This window comes from Trichomonas vaginalis, chromosome V (assembly GCF_026262505.1).
Source record: "Trichomonas vaginalis G3 chromosome V, whole genome shotgun sequence".
NCBI classification, from domain to species: domain Eukaryota; phylum Parabasalia; order Trichomonadida; family Trichomonadidae; genus Trichomonas; species Trichomonas vaginalis.
In genome coordinates this window covers 20,456,012-20,470,724 of record NC_067207.1, presented here as the reverse complement: position 1 = coordinate 20,470,724, position 14,713 = coordinate 20,456,012, and the positions used below count along the sequence as shown (strand labels likewise).

Here is a 14,713-nt window from a genome sequence, read left to right as displayed (position 1 = left end):
TTTTAACCCATAAGAAATGGGTTTATTTGGCGCATTAGCAGGAGTTGCATCCAGATTTTTGCCCGCAGTGGGAACAATAGCCAGAGGTGTATTTGGAGTTGGAAGGAAGATTTTGAGTACATTAGGTATACTTAAAGAGAAAGCACAACCTATTATACAAACTGTACAGAAAGGTTGGGATGTAGCACGAGATGCAGCAAAATCTTATTCCAAATCCTGAAACAAGAGGAAAAGTTCAAGGATGGATGGACAATGTAGGAAGACAAGCAGGAAACTATTATAACAAAGCAAATGACTACTATAACCAAGCAGGACACTATATGGACCAAGGTGAAAGATTCTTTAACAGAGGATATAACCATGCACAACAGTGGGTAAACAATAACCAACCTCAACCGCCTCAAACGTGGGGAATGTAAAGTTTTTTACTGAGATGAAATGAACAATACAGCATTGAGACAAATGGGTTCAAGATGGATTTGTCGACTTCCAGCAGTTTACACAACGTGTTTGTCAAGTTCTTCCTATACCTCAGGAAGTTTTAGACCGACTTAAAAAACCTAAACAACCAGTTGAAAACAAACCAAACTAAAATTTTTTACTGAGATGAAATGACCGAAGAAGTTGAAACGGTAGATTTGACACCACAAACAAAAAGTTCAGAACCATTGTCAAAACCTGTCAAAGAACTTACAGATGAAGAGAAAAATTCAATAATAGAAAGTGCCAGGTCTGGAAATACAAACCCTAACTATAAAGTCACTTTTCATAGAAATGGAACGGCTAGTATCTCAAAAAGAAACAGACTCTCACAAATAAAATATTGAAGTCTGAAGGAGCTTTCGAGACAACAGATGGAAAAGTTTACTTCACTGACCAACAGTTCATTATAGAACATCTCATTGACTTAGAGTCGAAATATTCTAAACTTTACAACAAACACAAAAAGTTGAAAAAAACAAAACAAATGGCATATGATATTTATGAAGATGTTGACAACACAACTGTTCCTGCAGGTGGGAAAAGTCAGAGGAACCGAAAAGTGACGAAAAACCGATAGAAGAAGAGAAACCAAAAACTGAAGATAAACCAAAACCAAAGTTTAGTTTGGAAACTAAACCAAGTCAACCTTCATTAGCTGGTATGGGTTGGCGTCAAAGACTTATGGCAGCAGGCGGTTATGTTAAGTAAAGAAAAAAACATTTTTTTATTTTTATAAAAAATGCCCCCATATAGAATGGATAGAAAGTCTGCTAGAATAAAAGCAGAGTTGCAAAGATATGGTTGGAGAGTTTCGAAGAAGTTTAAATATAGGAAGGGAAGACCCATAAAAGTCTATGACAAATTGTCTGGTCTTCGCTACGAAATGGATTTGGAAACAGCACGTGCCAATTATCCAAACAGACTAGAGAGGTTAGAAGAAGAACGTCTTATGGACATGCCTTTCGATGTTAGTGAACCTCAAGTTGAAGGACACGACGGCTTTGCCAGATTCTACTGGAAACATGACGAACAATTGCATCCTTTGAGAAGGAAAAAAGGTAGTGCAGAGGATGGTCATGCTCCCATGGAAAGAACAAGATATGCATATGAGAAGTATCGTGAAGTTAGAAGTCAAATTACATCTGGTCGAACCTTTACAGTAAACTTTGACGAAGGAAAGAACAAAGAAGGCTTCATGGGAGTACTTGCTGCAATTCAAGATGGAAATAAGAAAGGATACAATCTCAGATTGACCATAACAGATTTGGATGGTCACATTTACTATGCACATGGCAATGTCACAACAGCTGCAATGCTTCTTGACGCTTTCAAGACTACAAAGAGAGAACAAATGGTTGACTCCGACTCAGACATTTTGAATGCAATTGAAGGAATTGCAAGTGTCAAGTTCGAATGGTACCAACCTAACCCTCAAGCAGTCAGACAACATGCTGGATACTTCCCCTTCATAAATAAGTCTGACATTGACTTGACAAGGTATGGAATTTACAATTCAATTGAAACAATTGTCAATGAACCTTGCATTCTTACATGTCTCAGGAACTCTGGTCTTGTTACAGAAGAGAAGATGAAGTATCTTGAGTCATGTGTGAAGACAAGGTACATTCTTCAGAGGTCAATTGGCAAAAATTGCACCGTTGGCAAATGTCAATATCCGAGTCAGCATACCTACAGCTAAAGGTTCTTCACATGACGACTATGTTGTTGACAAAGACTTACCATGGTTGAAGATTGTAATTGTCCACAACCACTTCATGTTGAACGAAAGTCTTACAAACCCATTGTTCGGAAAAGGCAAGTGCAACATTGTCAGAGCTATAAACATTCTTTTCGAGAAAGGTTTGTTGGAACCAATTCCAGATGACAAGCTGACAGAAACTTTTGTACCAAAAGACGAAACAAACTTTTCACTGTTAGCAAGACCAAAAGTTGTTCCAGACAAAGTTCTAGTACAAAAGAAGTACACAATTCCACAAGGAGTTGGAATGTTCGGATACCAACCTGAACCAGAAGAACTTCCAATGAGGTTGCAAGAACTTCAAGATGCTATAAACAAACTTCCATTGAGACATCCAATTGACGTCAAATTGTATTGGAGAGCATCTGAGTTAGGTCAGAAGGTTTTATATGAAACAGGTTGCTTCGATGATGTTTATGAGATAACAGGAGAAGTTTCTCAGAAGATAAGAGACTCACTTGAATTTCCACAAACTGGACCAATTGGTTGCGACAAGTTCGACTCAGATGAAAAGATATACTATGTCGACCTTAACGCTGCATACATGAGGTTTGTCCAATATATTCCGACTGGAATTCCAAACGAAGATGGTGAGTTCCCGGGAAGGAACTATACAGTTGGAAAAGTCATACAACAACTGTATGATATTAGGAAAGCTTCAAACCCCAAACTTGCAATGACACTCAAATTGCTTATGAATTCGACATGGGGATATTCCATTAAAAAACCTCAAGAGATGAAGAGTAAACATTATGAGAAGGTCGACAACTTTGTTGAAAGGTTTTTCTCCTTTTGTTTTGAAGTACGAATTCACTCAAGGTCAAAGTGGCTTAGTAACCACATTAAAACCTATTGTCGAACATTGGTCTTACCCTCAGTTCGCAAAGGCAGTCCTTGACAACTACAACAAATTCTTCTCCGAAGTCAAATCGAAAGTTGTGGTTTACTATGAGAACATTGACGCACTCATGACGAACGAAGAAGGGTACAACAAACTCATTGAAATGGGTTTAGTCGGTGAGAAGATGGGTCAATTCAAATTGGACAAAATTTTCACCGAAGTTCATGTCCTCTCCAAGCGTAAGTACTGGGGCATACTTGAAGACGGCACAGAAATAAAACATTGCATGAAATAAAAAATTTTTATTCGAATTTGAATTAAAATGTGGGAATTCTTGGGAACGGGAAAGGCTTATTTACTTGAGGAACAGGTAAAGGTGGTGGAGGTGGAGGTGGTGGCAAACCAGTCCATTTTATATTCCTTCCTAGCTAATTTCCGTTTAATTTCATGGTCGCCTCGGAGTCTTTGAATCGGACAGGTCGAGTTACACCATTCTTGGTCTCAAACTCATATATAACCTGTTTGTCTGTATTTTCATCGACTATGGCACGAGACACAAACATTGACCAAACGGACAAAAAGTGTCATTTCGGATGGTCACGCAGCCAATCGCATTCGAGCACTTCGAAGAAGCCTTACGTTCCAAGGGAGAGGGTGTCTGGTGCAAGGCAGAGGTCATGAAAACTCTACGAGCAGTACATCCTCAATGCCTGGGAGGACAAATCGTCCTTGGATTGGCAATTCTACCAACTCCTCTGGGACGACCTCCTACGCAACTGGGATAACGAAAGAGTCCAATTCAAAGGTCGGGAACTAATTTTGCAAATTACCCTTAATTTAACATACTTATCCAAATAAACACCTAAATTTACTTGGGGTTTCCCCCTAAAATAAAATTTTTTTTACTCTTAGAACACTCGAGGTTCTCCTTACGGTTGTTGAGCTTGTCACCGTCAATGTGTCTGACCTTCGTCTTCTTGCCTGGATTTGGAACCCATTGAATTGCGACAAGCTTGCCCATGGAGATTGAACCGCGATTCCGAAGGTTAAGGTTCAAGTGTCCCAAGTTGTTGAGGACTGGGGTAAGAACCTTGCCTGTCGCCTTGTTGCGGATTTGGTATGGGTAGGGTTGGGAAATTTCGTAACCGTCATCGGCAACAAGGGTTGCCCATGTAGCGGCTTCAGGAACTTCTTCGTGTTTCTCTTCTTCCTCTTCTTCCTCTTCTTCCTCTTCTTCCTCGACAATTCCTTCTTCAATTTGGTACTCACGAAGTACGGTGTTGCATGTTCTGTCCTTTCCGAGTACCTTCCAGATGGCGTCTATCTCTTCGAAGAAACGGTAGATGAGTCTGGCAAGGTCTCGGTTTTCTCTCTCGTAATTGCGCAAGGTTTCCGTGAAATCGTTCAGGCATTTCTCATTGGAAGCTTGGTTCATGAGGACATCGGCTTTGAGATTGGTCATCTCTGTCATAAGACTACTTTGGAGAGTCTTAATGGTGTTTGTCAGATGAGCTTTCAATTGGGCAATTTGAATTTGAACTGGGCGCTTGTCTGGCAACCTTGAAAGGACATCTGCATTGAGTTTCGGCTTCGGTGCTTGTTCGGACATCGAAAAATGAAGTGGTTTGAGAATGGCGGTTTTACTTCAAAAAGCTTGTTATGACAGTTATGTCATACAACAAGTTTAAAATAATATCTTGTTCTTCTTCTGAACGTTTGTTGTCTCTTCCGATAAAAGTTTCGAACATGAGAACCAAAAAACGTTTTTTGAGATTGCGGAAGAGTTCAGGCAAACGTTCATATTCTGGATATGTTGGGAGCAGTTCAAAACATCTGAGCTGACTTTCGGACAAAATTGGGACAATGTCAGAAAATTCATCTTTGGTCGGACTGCTTGAAGGTAAGTCCCTTACATGTAAGTAGCTCTGGTAAAGTCTTCTCATCTCTGCTAACTTCTGGAGTATAGCTTCGTAGTTTAGAAGTTTTAATTTTAATTGTCTTATTCCACTCTTGACATCTAAACGGTAACTATCCATGAGGTCAAGAGTAGCTTTGGTAGCTTTAAGTGGAGCTATCTGTTCCTTGACTCTGCAATTTTGGTTGCAATTGTGATTTGAGCTCCTTCAAGTTCGCCGTCTATGTCGTTCTCAACGTCTTCAAGCATGGCTTGAAACTCTTCATCGGTCCATTGAGATTGGTGTGGGACGAATTTAACTTGCTTCATTCAAAAAATGAAAAAAAATGTTTTTACTCAAAACGTTAAGGTTGACTGAACTGGTTGGATGTCGCCTTCACAGGTTATGTAGAACGGCTGACCCGAGAAGTGAAGGAGAGACTGAATTGCCAATTTCATATGGGGTAGGGGGTTCTCCTTGTTTGGTATTTTTATCCAAGGACGTTTGTTTAGGAACTTAACAAGAGTTTCTCTTTTGGCGTCCTTTATGTCGTCGAAAGGAGTTTTTTCTGGTATTTGAATTGGAATTCCAGTCGAAGTCTCGAGATTCAAGGCAGCCCTTCCAGAAATAGCGGTGAACTTGACCTTGGGCTTCATTACCCTGCGCAAGTACTGCTTAACAACTTCATTTATCTCTATAAGGTAAATTGCCTCGTCAAATCCTTCTGGTATTCCGAGTCCTTCCATCCGACAGGAAAATATTTTCCCGACAACTGGAAAAAATTTTCCGGACAAAGGGAAAAAATTTTCCCGACGACAGGAAGAACTCTTCCAGTTGTCCGTCCGTAAACCATTCAAATTTTCGAAAATTGAGAACTTTTTGGTCGAACTTCAGAAAAAGTTTTTCCTTCCGACAGAAAAAGTTTTTTCTTCCGACAGAAAAAGTTTTTTCTTCCGACAGAAAAAGTTTTTTCTTCCGACAGAAAAATATTTTCCATCCCACAGGACACAAACGAATGTCCGACGTCCCACCAACCGAGTCCATTCCCAAACCAGAGGAACCTAAAGCACCAGCCCCTGCACCTCAGTTCCAGCAAGTACCTCCGATTTACTACCAATTTCCACCTCAAGGTTACTACCCACCACAAGGCTTCCCGAACTACCCTCCTCAGCCTATGCCTTACTTCCCCAACCCTTGGATGTTCCAGCAAGCTCCACCCCAGCAATTCCAATTCCAATCTCAATCGAAGAGAGACCAAGAGTTCGAAGAAGGTCTGAACCGCTTACGCAAAGATTATGCCACAGCCCCTATGGAAGACGACAGGCTTTCAGTCTCTTCCCTCAAATCGACCGATTCGACTCGTACCACAGATTCGGTTCGTGACCGTGAAGACTACCTCAAGCAGTCTGAGAGACTCTTCATCCTACAACCATTTACAGTTGGAGCTCTCAAGAACATGCGCAATTACGAAGGTCAGACACCAGCTGGAGACCGCAAAACAGACGTACTCGCAAGAGCCGTCCAGCTCGTCAAAACAAAGACTGAGATAGTCGACTTCATTCTTGCAGCTTGCCCATACAAGTAAAAAAATAAACAATTACGAGTTAAACTTTTTATTCTTTCTTTTCTGAGTTGTTTAGAGCTGGTTTCTCTTGTAGGAACCTTTCGTACTCTTCCCTGGTCATGTAATTGCGAATTTGTACGCAATTCCAGGTTCGTTGTTTTTGAACCTTACGTATGTAACGCTTCCATCCTCCTCAGGGAAGTAAGCTGCTAACATCTGACCAAGTTTTCTCGGTGACTCGGAGCTCATTAAAAATGTCACTTTTTAAACGTTAAGTTTTTAGTCTTATTTTACCCTTTGTTTGTCAAGGTAGTATTGGAGCGCAATTTCTCCAAATTCTCTGTGTCGGAGTTCTTCAGCATTTTCCAAGGTGTACCTGGAGAACTCAAAGAAGTTGTCAAGAAGATACTGCCATGCTGCTCTTCTGAGTTCGTCGGTATTTTGGAAGTGTTGCACCTTCGAGTCTTCGGACATGAAAAAAAATGACACTTTTTCATTTTATAACTGTTATTTTTGACGAAGTGCAAATCTTCACTTCGTGTCATAATGTAAAAATAACGCTATTTTTTTATAAAATTTGACGAAGTGCAAATCTTCACTTCGTGTCATAATGTAAAAATAACGCTATTTTTTTATAAAATTTGACGAAGTGCAAATCTTCACTTCGTGTCATAATGTAAAAATAACGCTAATTTTTTATAAAATTTGACGAAGTGCAAATCTTCACTGGGGTAGAAAAGAGGTGAGAAAACAGGTTAGATCTAACCTTCTACCCTAAACATTATTTTTGCTGAAAAATGACCAAATTTCATGAATTTCCTCATATGCTTGCTTCCCTCGGAAAACCGAGAGAAGAGATTCCGTACGAAAACAGTGAAGAACAGCGAGTAAGTAAAAAAACCCAGTCGCCTAAAACTCATGAAAATCGTGAAAAATAACAGAGTATTTTGACAACTTCAAACAAGTAGGGTAGATGACACTTTTTCTATTAAACCGTTTTGGCATTTCTCATGAGTGAGTATAGTTCTGCCGAACCATTGGAAGAGAAGAAGTACCCTTGCTGGCAAAAGACAAAAATAGTTGCCTTGGTTGTCATTGCAATTGTACTCGTAATTGAATTCATTGTACTTCTCTTCACGTACCTAAAACTCAAGGACGGCATATGCTTTAAGAAGCTACCATCTTACTAAGACTAAACACTTACATTTTTCAAGCTTGACTTTTTACAATTTGAACTTTGTTTGCGTAGATATGAATTCTGAAAGAAGTATGAGGGTCTTGTATGACTTTGTACTTCTCCCATAGTTCATATCTGTCAAACTTACCTGCCATGGACTCTTTCATAAGTTCCATGAAATCGTCTTCGGACAATCCGGGGAAAAGTATAATGTCAGTAAGTATTCTTTTAACATCCTTACTTAAACTCTTTGCTGTCTGTACACAAATGACAACTGAGATGTTAAAGTGTCTGAGCTTCTTAAGAATTCGACACATATCTTGTTCTCTATTCTTAAGCAAAGGATGAGAAGCAAAGTCATCTAAGATAAGAAGACATCTATGAGGGTAAGTCTTCCAATCGTACGATTGCAATTTCTTCGAAATGTATTCTATCTCTTTCTGTTTGTTTCTGAAGTGTTTCTTCTCTAATATTCTCTGCATTTCCTCATTTGGGTCTTTAAACTTAGAATTTATATACTCATTTATAGCATTATACTTCAAAACTCTTCTTTGGTACTTCTTTATCCAATCTAACAACTCAGTATCCTTTATACATACTAACTTAGACTTCTTTATAATATCTTTGAACGAATTGACGGTTTGGTCAAATTGACCAGAAGTACTACAAATGACAACTAACTCATAGAATGGGTTCTTCTCATCTAGTTCTTGTTGTTGTGCAGCCATTTTAAGATAAGTGAAAGTCTTACCCGACCCAGGTGGTGCGATTAGACCTGTTATACCATTCTGAGCAAATAAGAACTTGTCATGTATAGGTTTTATCTGAGCATTTTCTAACTTCCTCTTGTTCTTGTTTAAAACATTCTCAAATTTCTTGTCAATGTCAGCAAACTTTTTTTCTAACATATTTTTAGAAAAATTAAAATTTTTATCTTTTAGAAAATGTCTAGCGATTTCGCTATCTATATTCGAGACAAGCTTTTCGACAGCAAAACATCTGTCGACCATAAAATCTTACATAGTGTAAACAAGAAAGGGGAATTTGTTCTAAAGTTCTGTTTCTGGGAATATGACAAGAACCATAAAACATTAAGCAGAGAAGTCTTAAAATTTGTCAATGACAGACTTGTTGACAGAGATGACGCCTCTTGGAGAGATGAAGTCCAACAAAACTTCTTAGAATGCAAAGAAGACACATGCGCTGTTCTTGAAGATGAAATAAAAACAGAATAGATGAGCTATTAAAGGACAAAGAACTTTTACATAAATATGGTTGCGCCAAATTTGACATAACTCCACCAGAAAAGAAGAAGAGAGAAAAGAAAGAAAAGAAAGTAGAAGAAGAGAAGAAAGAACCTGAACCAGTTCCAGAGAAAAAGAAATTTGACATGTAAAAATAAAATTTTATTTTTAGAACATTTCTGGGTCAATGTCAATGTTCTCTTCCTCTTTAGGGGCAAACACTGGCTTAGACTCTAAAATCTTTTTACCCAATTTACCTTGAACTTCAACTATCTTAGACTCATAATATTCATAGTCGTCTGCTTTCTTTGGTTCATAAGGTATAACAAGTTTGTATGCTTTGCCTTCTTTAAGGTTTGAGAACCTTCTGTCAAAATTTTCTTTGACTGTCAACATACCTTCTATGTCTAAGTCTTCAAATTTCGCACCATTTTTAGTCACAATAGCAAACTTAACTGGTTCGATGTTCCAAACTTTGCTGAATGAAGACTTTTCAAAATGGTAGAAGTAAACATTCAAATATGTGAATGGGTCTAGTTCTTCTTTAAGTCCTGACATGTACTTGTTTACTGAGATGAATTTCGTCATCTTTTCTATCGGATAAAAAAAAATATTTTTTTTAAAATTTACTCATAAAAATTTTTCTTTGTATATACACCATTCTGTACGTCTAAAAGACTTTTGACATTTGCCAAGAATGTTCGTTTAGACGCTGTCATATAACCATATTCTTGACAATATTGTTTATACGAATCGTACAATGACCTTTCATCTAAACACTCAAAGTCAGTTTCATCTATGAACAGTTCATATACACTCTTGTTTGCTTCTAACAATGTTTGTCTCTCTTCGGTATGTGGAATTTGTCTTGGATTGAACTTTGAAATATCTAATGTCATAAAATATGAGAACAAGTGGTTGTAAAAGTCAGATGTCAAAGTTTCTGCTAAGTCGTCAAAATATTCTGTATCTTGCATATGAGAATCTGACGTTCTGACAACTACATATCTTCTGTCAGAACTTTCTAACTTCATCGGAACAGCATTGTTTGAAACCATAATGAAGTTTGCAACATTTTCACAAACTCTTTGGTCTTTATATTTTCTTTCAACAACTCCAACTTTATCTGTTATAAGACTCTTCAAAGCATCTGAGTTCAAAACTTTTGTTGTATCTATACTTTGAAGTTCATTGCAAACTATAAGTTTCATATTCTCTATTGAGGAGTTAAACTTGCCACAGATGTTTTCTAAGTTTGTCATATTCGGATTCGAATAGCCTTCTAACAGTTTGCACAAAATATCTGTAAAGAATGTGTTCTTACCAGTTCCTTGTTTTCCAATTATAATGAGAGCAGTTTCATTTTTAGCACTTGGATGTTGTAAGATGTTTGCAAACCAACATAAGATATACTCATAAACCTTTTCGTTTCCATTGCATATAATTTCTTTGACATGGTCTAACCAAGCTTCTATAATATTTTCTTTCCATTCTACTTGTTCATATTTATATCCAGTGAAGATAGAATAGAAGTTTGGAGAAGGTGTATAGAACTTTATACCTCGAACTGAAAAATCTTCTAACTTTGACAATAAGATATCCCAAGCATCTAACATCTTCATGCCAACTTGTACAACTTTTATTTTCTTAAGTTTCTGTCTACATTCTTGTTCAGACACTATTGTTGCTCTTGGTTTGTTAAAGACAACATCCCATTCTTTCATGACATAACATTCTGGGGCAGAGTCAACATAAATGACTAAACGTTTCAAATTCTCGACTGCTTTGTTATAGTCTCTAAATGGACACATATTTCTGAATGCTTGGAAGTCATAAAAATCTGAAACATCTATTCTGTACATTTTTATAAAAATAAAAAAAATATTATTTTTTTATTCTTGACTTTGTTGTTCCATTTGTTGCATTTGTTTGTTCTTGAGCTATTTGTTGTTGAAGTTGTTCTTGTAATACAATACTTTCACCAGTTGCATCTTCCAATTCGAAACTTTCTGCCGTCATTGACAAATACATAGGACATAAAAGTTTTACAGGAACAAAGTTTGCGTCAACTAATGTCAACGTTATACTTGCCAAAGTGTTTGAGTTCACTAAGGTTGAAAATTCTGCATTCGAATGAACAATAGGCAAACCAGCAGAGAAAGTATTGTTTATACGCATAAGTATCTTTTGGTCATAATAGTTTCTGTCAACATTCGAATAACACTTTGAACCTAAGTTTGAAACAATATATAAGATTGGTGTGCTTAAAGTCAATGGAATAGACATTCCTTGTATGACACCATTTCCTGTTATAGGAAACTGTTGGTAGTAAAAACCAGATATAAGTTTTGTATTATAGCTCATATTGTTTATAGTAAACTCAGTCGGACATCCAAACATAACGAAACCTGCTCTAGTTGCAGCACATGTTACACCCGTCCTTAAAGTATTAAATAAGTCAACAAAACCTGTTGGTGGTATATCTGAGTAAGTATCTTCAAAGGAGTATTTTTTACCATTCACAACAATAAAGTCTTCTGGTGTCAAAAGAGCAAAACAGGCTTTAGTCGTCATTGTGTTTAAGGTTAGTTTACAATATCGTCCTTGAGGACTTTGTAAGTTTGTTGTTATAGAATTATATGACTCAGGGTTTTTAGTCGTAATAGTATAAACCATTATATCTTCTGCCATTTATATATATTTAAAAGTTTTTCTGAAAGTGGAGAAGAACTTCATCTAAACTTTCACATGGCGTTTCTTGAAGTTCTCTGTCTAAGAAGTTCAAATATTTTGTAAAGACATAGAACTTTCCTTTGTCTACACGAACAAACAAAACAGGGTCTTTCATATCGTTCAAAAGTGTGTAAAGTCCTTTATATGAAATAAAGTCTATATTATTTTTCTTCAAACATCTTTCAAGAAGTTTTGACATTTTTACTTAGCAAATAAATTTTAATGAAATGTTGTGGTCGTCAAATATTTTTATGACGTCTGGGAAACTATACTTTAAGTTCAACGTTTCACCTCCTTTCATAACGTATATCTTGTCAATGACATTATATGAAACACCACAGCAACTAATGTCGGGTTCTATTTCTTTGATGTTTATATCGTCTGCCTCTGTCAAAAGTTTCAATAGTTCTTTCAAAACTTCATGAGGTGCAATGACATATGAGTTCACTTTTACAGGGTTGTGTTCGACCAAGTTTAACATTATACCTAAAGCTTGACAAATCTTCTCCTGAGTTTGAAGTTTGTCTTTCAGTTGTTGGTAGTCGTTTCGAATATCTGCAACAGAACTTAAGTCTCTGCTAACTTCAGGATATGTTGGTTCTTTTACAGGAACAATTGTTATACCATCTTCGTCTTCGTATGGTTTCCCCACTTCAACATCGCTGTCTTTGACATTGACAACAACACTTTGACTGTTTGTTTGAGTTGGTGAATTTAACTTCACATCTGCCACCGCCATTAAACCTTTTGAAACACTCACGCTTCTATTTTTCGGAAATGACATTTTACTTAGAATAAAAAGATGGACGTATTCGAGTATCTCTTCGAATTGAAGCAGAACAAAGTTTACACACACAAACAATACAAATACATTGACAGAATAGTTCTTTATACAAACAATGGTAAATGTTATAGAATAGCAGTCTTTGCTGAACCAAAATATTTCCATAAAGCAAAGAAAGTTGGTATAACTGAAATGGTGAAAGTTCTTGACGTTGACAAAAATATAACAACAAAACTTACAGATATTTCTAAAGGTAAGTTTATCTTACAATATTATGTCAAAACTGGCGTACTGTCAATATTTGACGGAGAGAAGTCAGTTCAAGAACAACTTACTGACCTGCTGCCAAAATCTGCTCGATGGAAGCTGTCGTTATGCCAATCTGAGGAGCCCCAGCAGGTTTCATCGAACGAATCTTCAAAAGAGCATCTTCCGTGAAAAGTGCTATTGGTTTTGTAAACTTCTTTGCTTTCAATTCATCTGGACCGTCTCTGTCACCAGTATATTGTATTTGAACTGTACCAACAGTTGAAATACCACCCATAAAGTCTTCTGAGTCAGCAAATGGAATGCCAAGCCAAAAGTTTGAACGGTCTCCATTTGTATATTGAGTTTTTTGACCTCCTGTATGAGTCCATACTTTCACATATGGCATAATAGAACTTTGCATTTCAGGGTTAATGGTTGTTGTGAATTGTTGTTAAAGTTCATAGCATCTAATGTCAAGTTGTATGACCTCATATCCTCAACTGTAGAATATTCTTCTCTTGGATAATATTTGCCATCTATGTTTATATGATATTTAATACCGGGGTTGTAGAAACAAGAATAGTCATTTATAGTTCGTCTGAACAGTACAAACATAGTATCTGCATGTTTCATTGCAGTTGTTAAAGCAATATCTGTTCTTGCACCTGGGTCAGCACTTTGGTTTCCAACTTCACCTGCAAAGTCTTTGACAGATATTTGGTGTATAGGGAACATAAGTGGAACTGCAATATATTTGGCAGCTAAAGCATTTGAAATATCTGGGTCCAACATATAGACTGCAAGTCTGCTTTCTATTCTCTTGCATTCAAATTTTTCGCATGTGAACTTAACTGGGTCCCAAGCAGTTCCAGCAGCATTGAAATAATAGTTTACTTCATTGTTGAAGTTTGAGAAACCAAAGTCTAAGTCAACTTTGTCTTTGCAAAAGTCACAGAACTTGGCTCCACCAGTTCCAGCTACAGTAATGCTGAATGGGTCTTGTGTTGGTGCAATGACTAAGTTATTTTTGCTTGGAGTAAGTTCGATAGAAATTTTTCCTGCCCAGTTTGGCAAGTATCTTAAAAACCTGAAGATGAGGAAAGATGACAAAGGAACTCTAAGTTTCAGTTTTACTTTAGTGGCAGCAGTTCCATCTGAACCAGAAAGGTTAACATAAACTCCTGGAACGTTAGGGTCAAGTCTTCTTATTTTCTCAATAGTTGCATACTGGTCTGTTTGTTCTCTAGCTTGTGGTTGTACTGAGTTTCTCAAAGCGAACCATTCATAGTTTGCCCATGTTACTGTTTGAACTAAGTCAGAGTTAGAATATATCTTATATCCCATGAAAACTTCTGGAGCATATTGGTATCCGACATAGAAAATTCCATTGCAACCTTTCTTGTCAGACAACTTGGCAGAAGGTTTTATTTCAATGTCTTGTTCCACGTATAAGAATGAGTTGTCAATAGAAATAATATGAAACCTGTCGCAAGCAATATCTACTGTTGTTGAAGAACCTTCTCCAAACTCACCTACGTTTCCATAAGAAACAGCAGTTGTATATTCGTAAGTTCCAGGAACTATTTCTGACCTTCTAATGGCATTGTCACATTCGTTATACCATTCGGAAACATTTCCGTTCATGGCATCCAAAACTGTTGGCGTTATATTCTGAGCGGCGTACATTTCATATGGGTAAAAATATAGAATAGTTGGATTTATATATCATAATAGAACCCACTCGTACCAAGCTTTACTTTCTTCCTGACTGAGTTTTTAACTCTTCTTTTTCCTTCATTGCCACTACTTTCACTAGATGAAGTTACTTCTTCACTATTTTCACTTTGTTCTACTCTTCTTCTTTGGTGTCGCTTTTGGTAACTTGCCCTCTGCTTCAAGTTGTTGCATCTTTGCCTCATGTTCACCTAGTATGTTGTAAATTTCCCATGTCCTTTTTGCCTTTGGCTCTGGTCGCCCATCTCAG

The 14,713-nt window shown here is 37.2% G+C and overlaps 10 protein-coding genes and 1 pseudogene across 11 annotated transcripts, besides 1 other annotated feature; 3 read left to right on the top strand and 8 right to left on the bottom strand.

Annotated features, from left to right (window-relative positions):
• Window positions 1-14,713: part of a mobile genetic element that runs on past both edges of the window.
• Window positions 5,335-5,724, bottom strand: TVAGG3_0372420 (uncharacterized protein; the record flags this gene model as incomplete). The annotated part of the gene is made up of 1 exon (XM_051231836.1): window positions 5,335-5,724. The coding sequence occupies one exon, from the start codon at window positions 5,722-5,724 to the stop codon at window positions 5,335-5,337; it is 390 nt and encodes a 129-aa protein (XP_051101566.1).
• Window positions 5,994-6,563, top strand: TVAGG3_0372410 (uncharacterized protein; the record flags this gene model as incomplete). Its single annotated transcript, XM_051231835.1, has 1 exon — window positions 5,994-6,563. The coding sequence occupies one exon, from the start codon at window positions 5,994-5,996 to the stop codon at window positions 6,561-6,563; it is 570 nt and encodes a 189-aa protein (XP_051101565.1).
• TVAGG3_0372400 (protein of unknown function, DUF4106 family) lies at window positions 8,035-8,627 on the bottom strand (the record flags this gene model as incomplete). The annotated part of the gene is made up of 1 exon (XM_051231834.1): window positions 8,035-8,627. A coding segment is annotated over one exon (593 nt), but the record flags the coding sequence as incomplete, so codon positions are not given.
• TVAGG3_0372390 (UvrD/REP helicase N-terminal domain-containing protein) lies at window positions 8,664-8,932 on the top strand (the record flags this gene model as incomplete). The annotated part of the gene is made up of 1 exon (XM_051231833.1): window positions 8,664-8,932. A coding segment is annotated over one exon (269 nt), but the record flags the coding sequence as incomplete, so codon positions are not given.
• TVAGG3_0372380 (uncharacterized protein) lies at window positions 8,957-9,115 on the top strand (the record flags this gene model as incomplete). Its single annotated transcript, XM_051231832.1, has 1 exon — window positions 8,957-9,115. A coding segment is annotated over one exon (159 nt), but the record flags the coding sequence as incomplete, so codon positions are not given.
• TVAGG3_0372370 (protein of unknown function, DUF4108 family) lies at window positions 9,132-9,551 on the bottom strand (the record flags this gene model as incomplete). The annotated part of the gene is made up of 1 exon (XM_051231831.1): window positions 9,132-9,551. One exon carries the CDS (start codon window positions 9,549-9,551, stop codon window positions 9,132-9,134), a length of 420 nt encoding a protein of 139 aa, XP_051101561.1.
• Window positions 9,590-10,174, bottom strand: TVAGG3_0372360 (Poxvirus D5 protein-like family; the record flags this gene model as incomplete). Its single annotated transcript, XM_051231830.1, has 1 exon — window positions 9,590-10,174. The coding sequence occupies one exon, from the start codon at window positions 10,172-10,174 to the stop codon at window positions 9,590-9,592; it is 585 nt and encodes a 194-aa protein (XP_051101560.1).
• Window positions 10,315-10,825, bottom strand: TVAGG3_0372350 (uncharacterized protein; the record flags this gene model as incomplete). Its single annotated transcript, XM_051231829.1, has 1 exon — window positions 10,315-10,825. A coding segment is annotated over one exon (511 nt), but the record flags the coding sequence as incomplete, so codon positions are not given.
• TVAGG3_0372340 (uncharacterized protein) lies at window positions 10,942-11,654 on the bottom strand (the record flags this gene model as incomplete). Its single annotated transcript, XM_051231828.1, has 1 exon — window positions 10,942-11,654. A coding segment is annotated over one exon (713 nt), but the record flags the coding sequence as incomplete, so codon positions are not given.
• TVAGG3_0372330 (protein of unknown function, DUF4106 family) lies at window positions 11,902-12,348 on the bottom strand (the record flags this gene model as incomplete). Its single annotated transcript, XM_051231827.1, has 1 exon — window positions 11,902-12,348. A coding segment is annotated over one exon (447 nt), but the record flags the coding sequence as incomplete, so codon positions are not given.
• TVAGG3_0372320 lies at window positions 12,812-14,415 on the bottom strand (annotated as a pseudogene). The gene has a single exon. A coding segment is annotated over exon 1 (1,604 nt).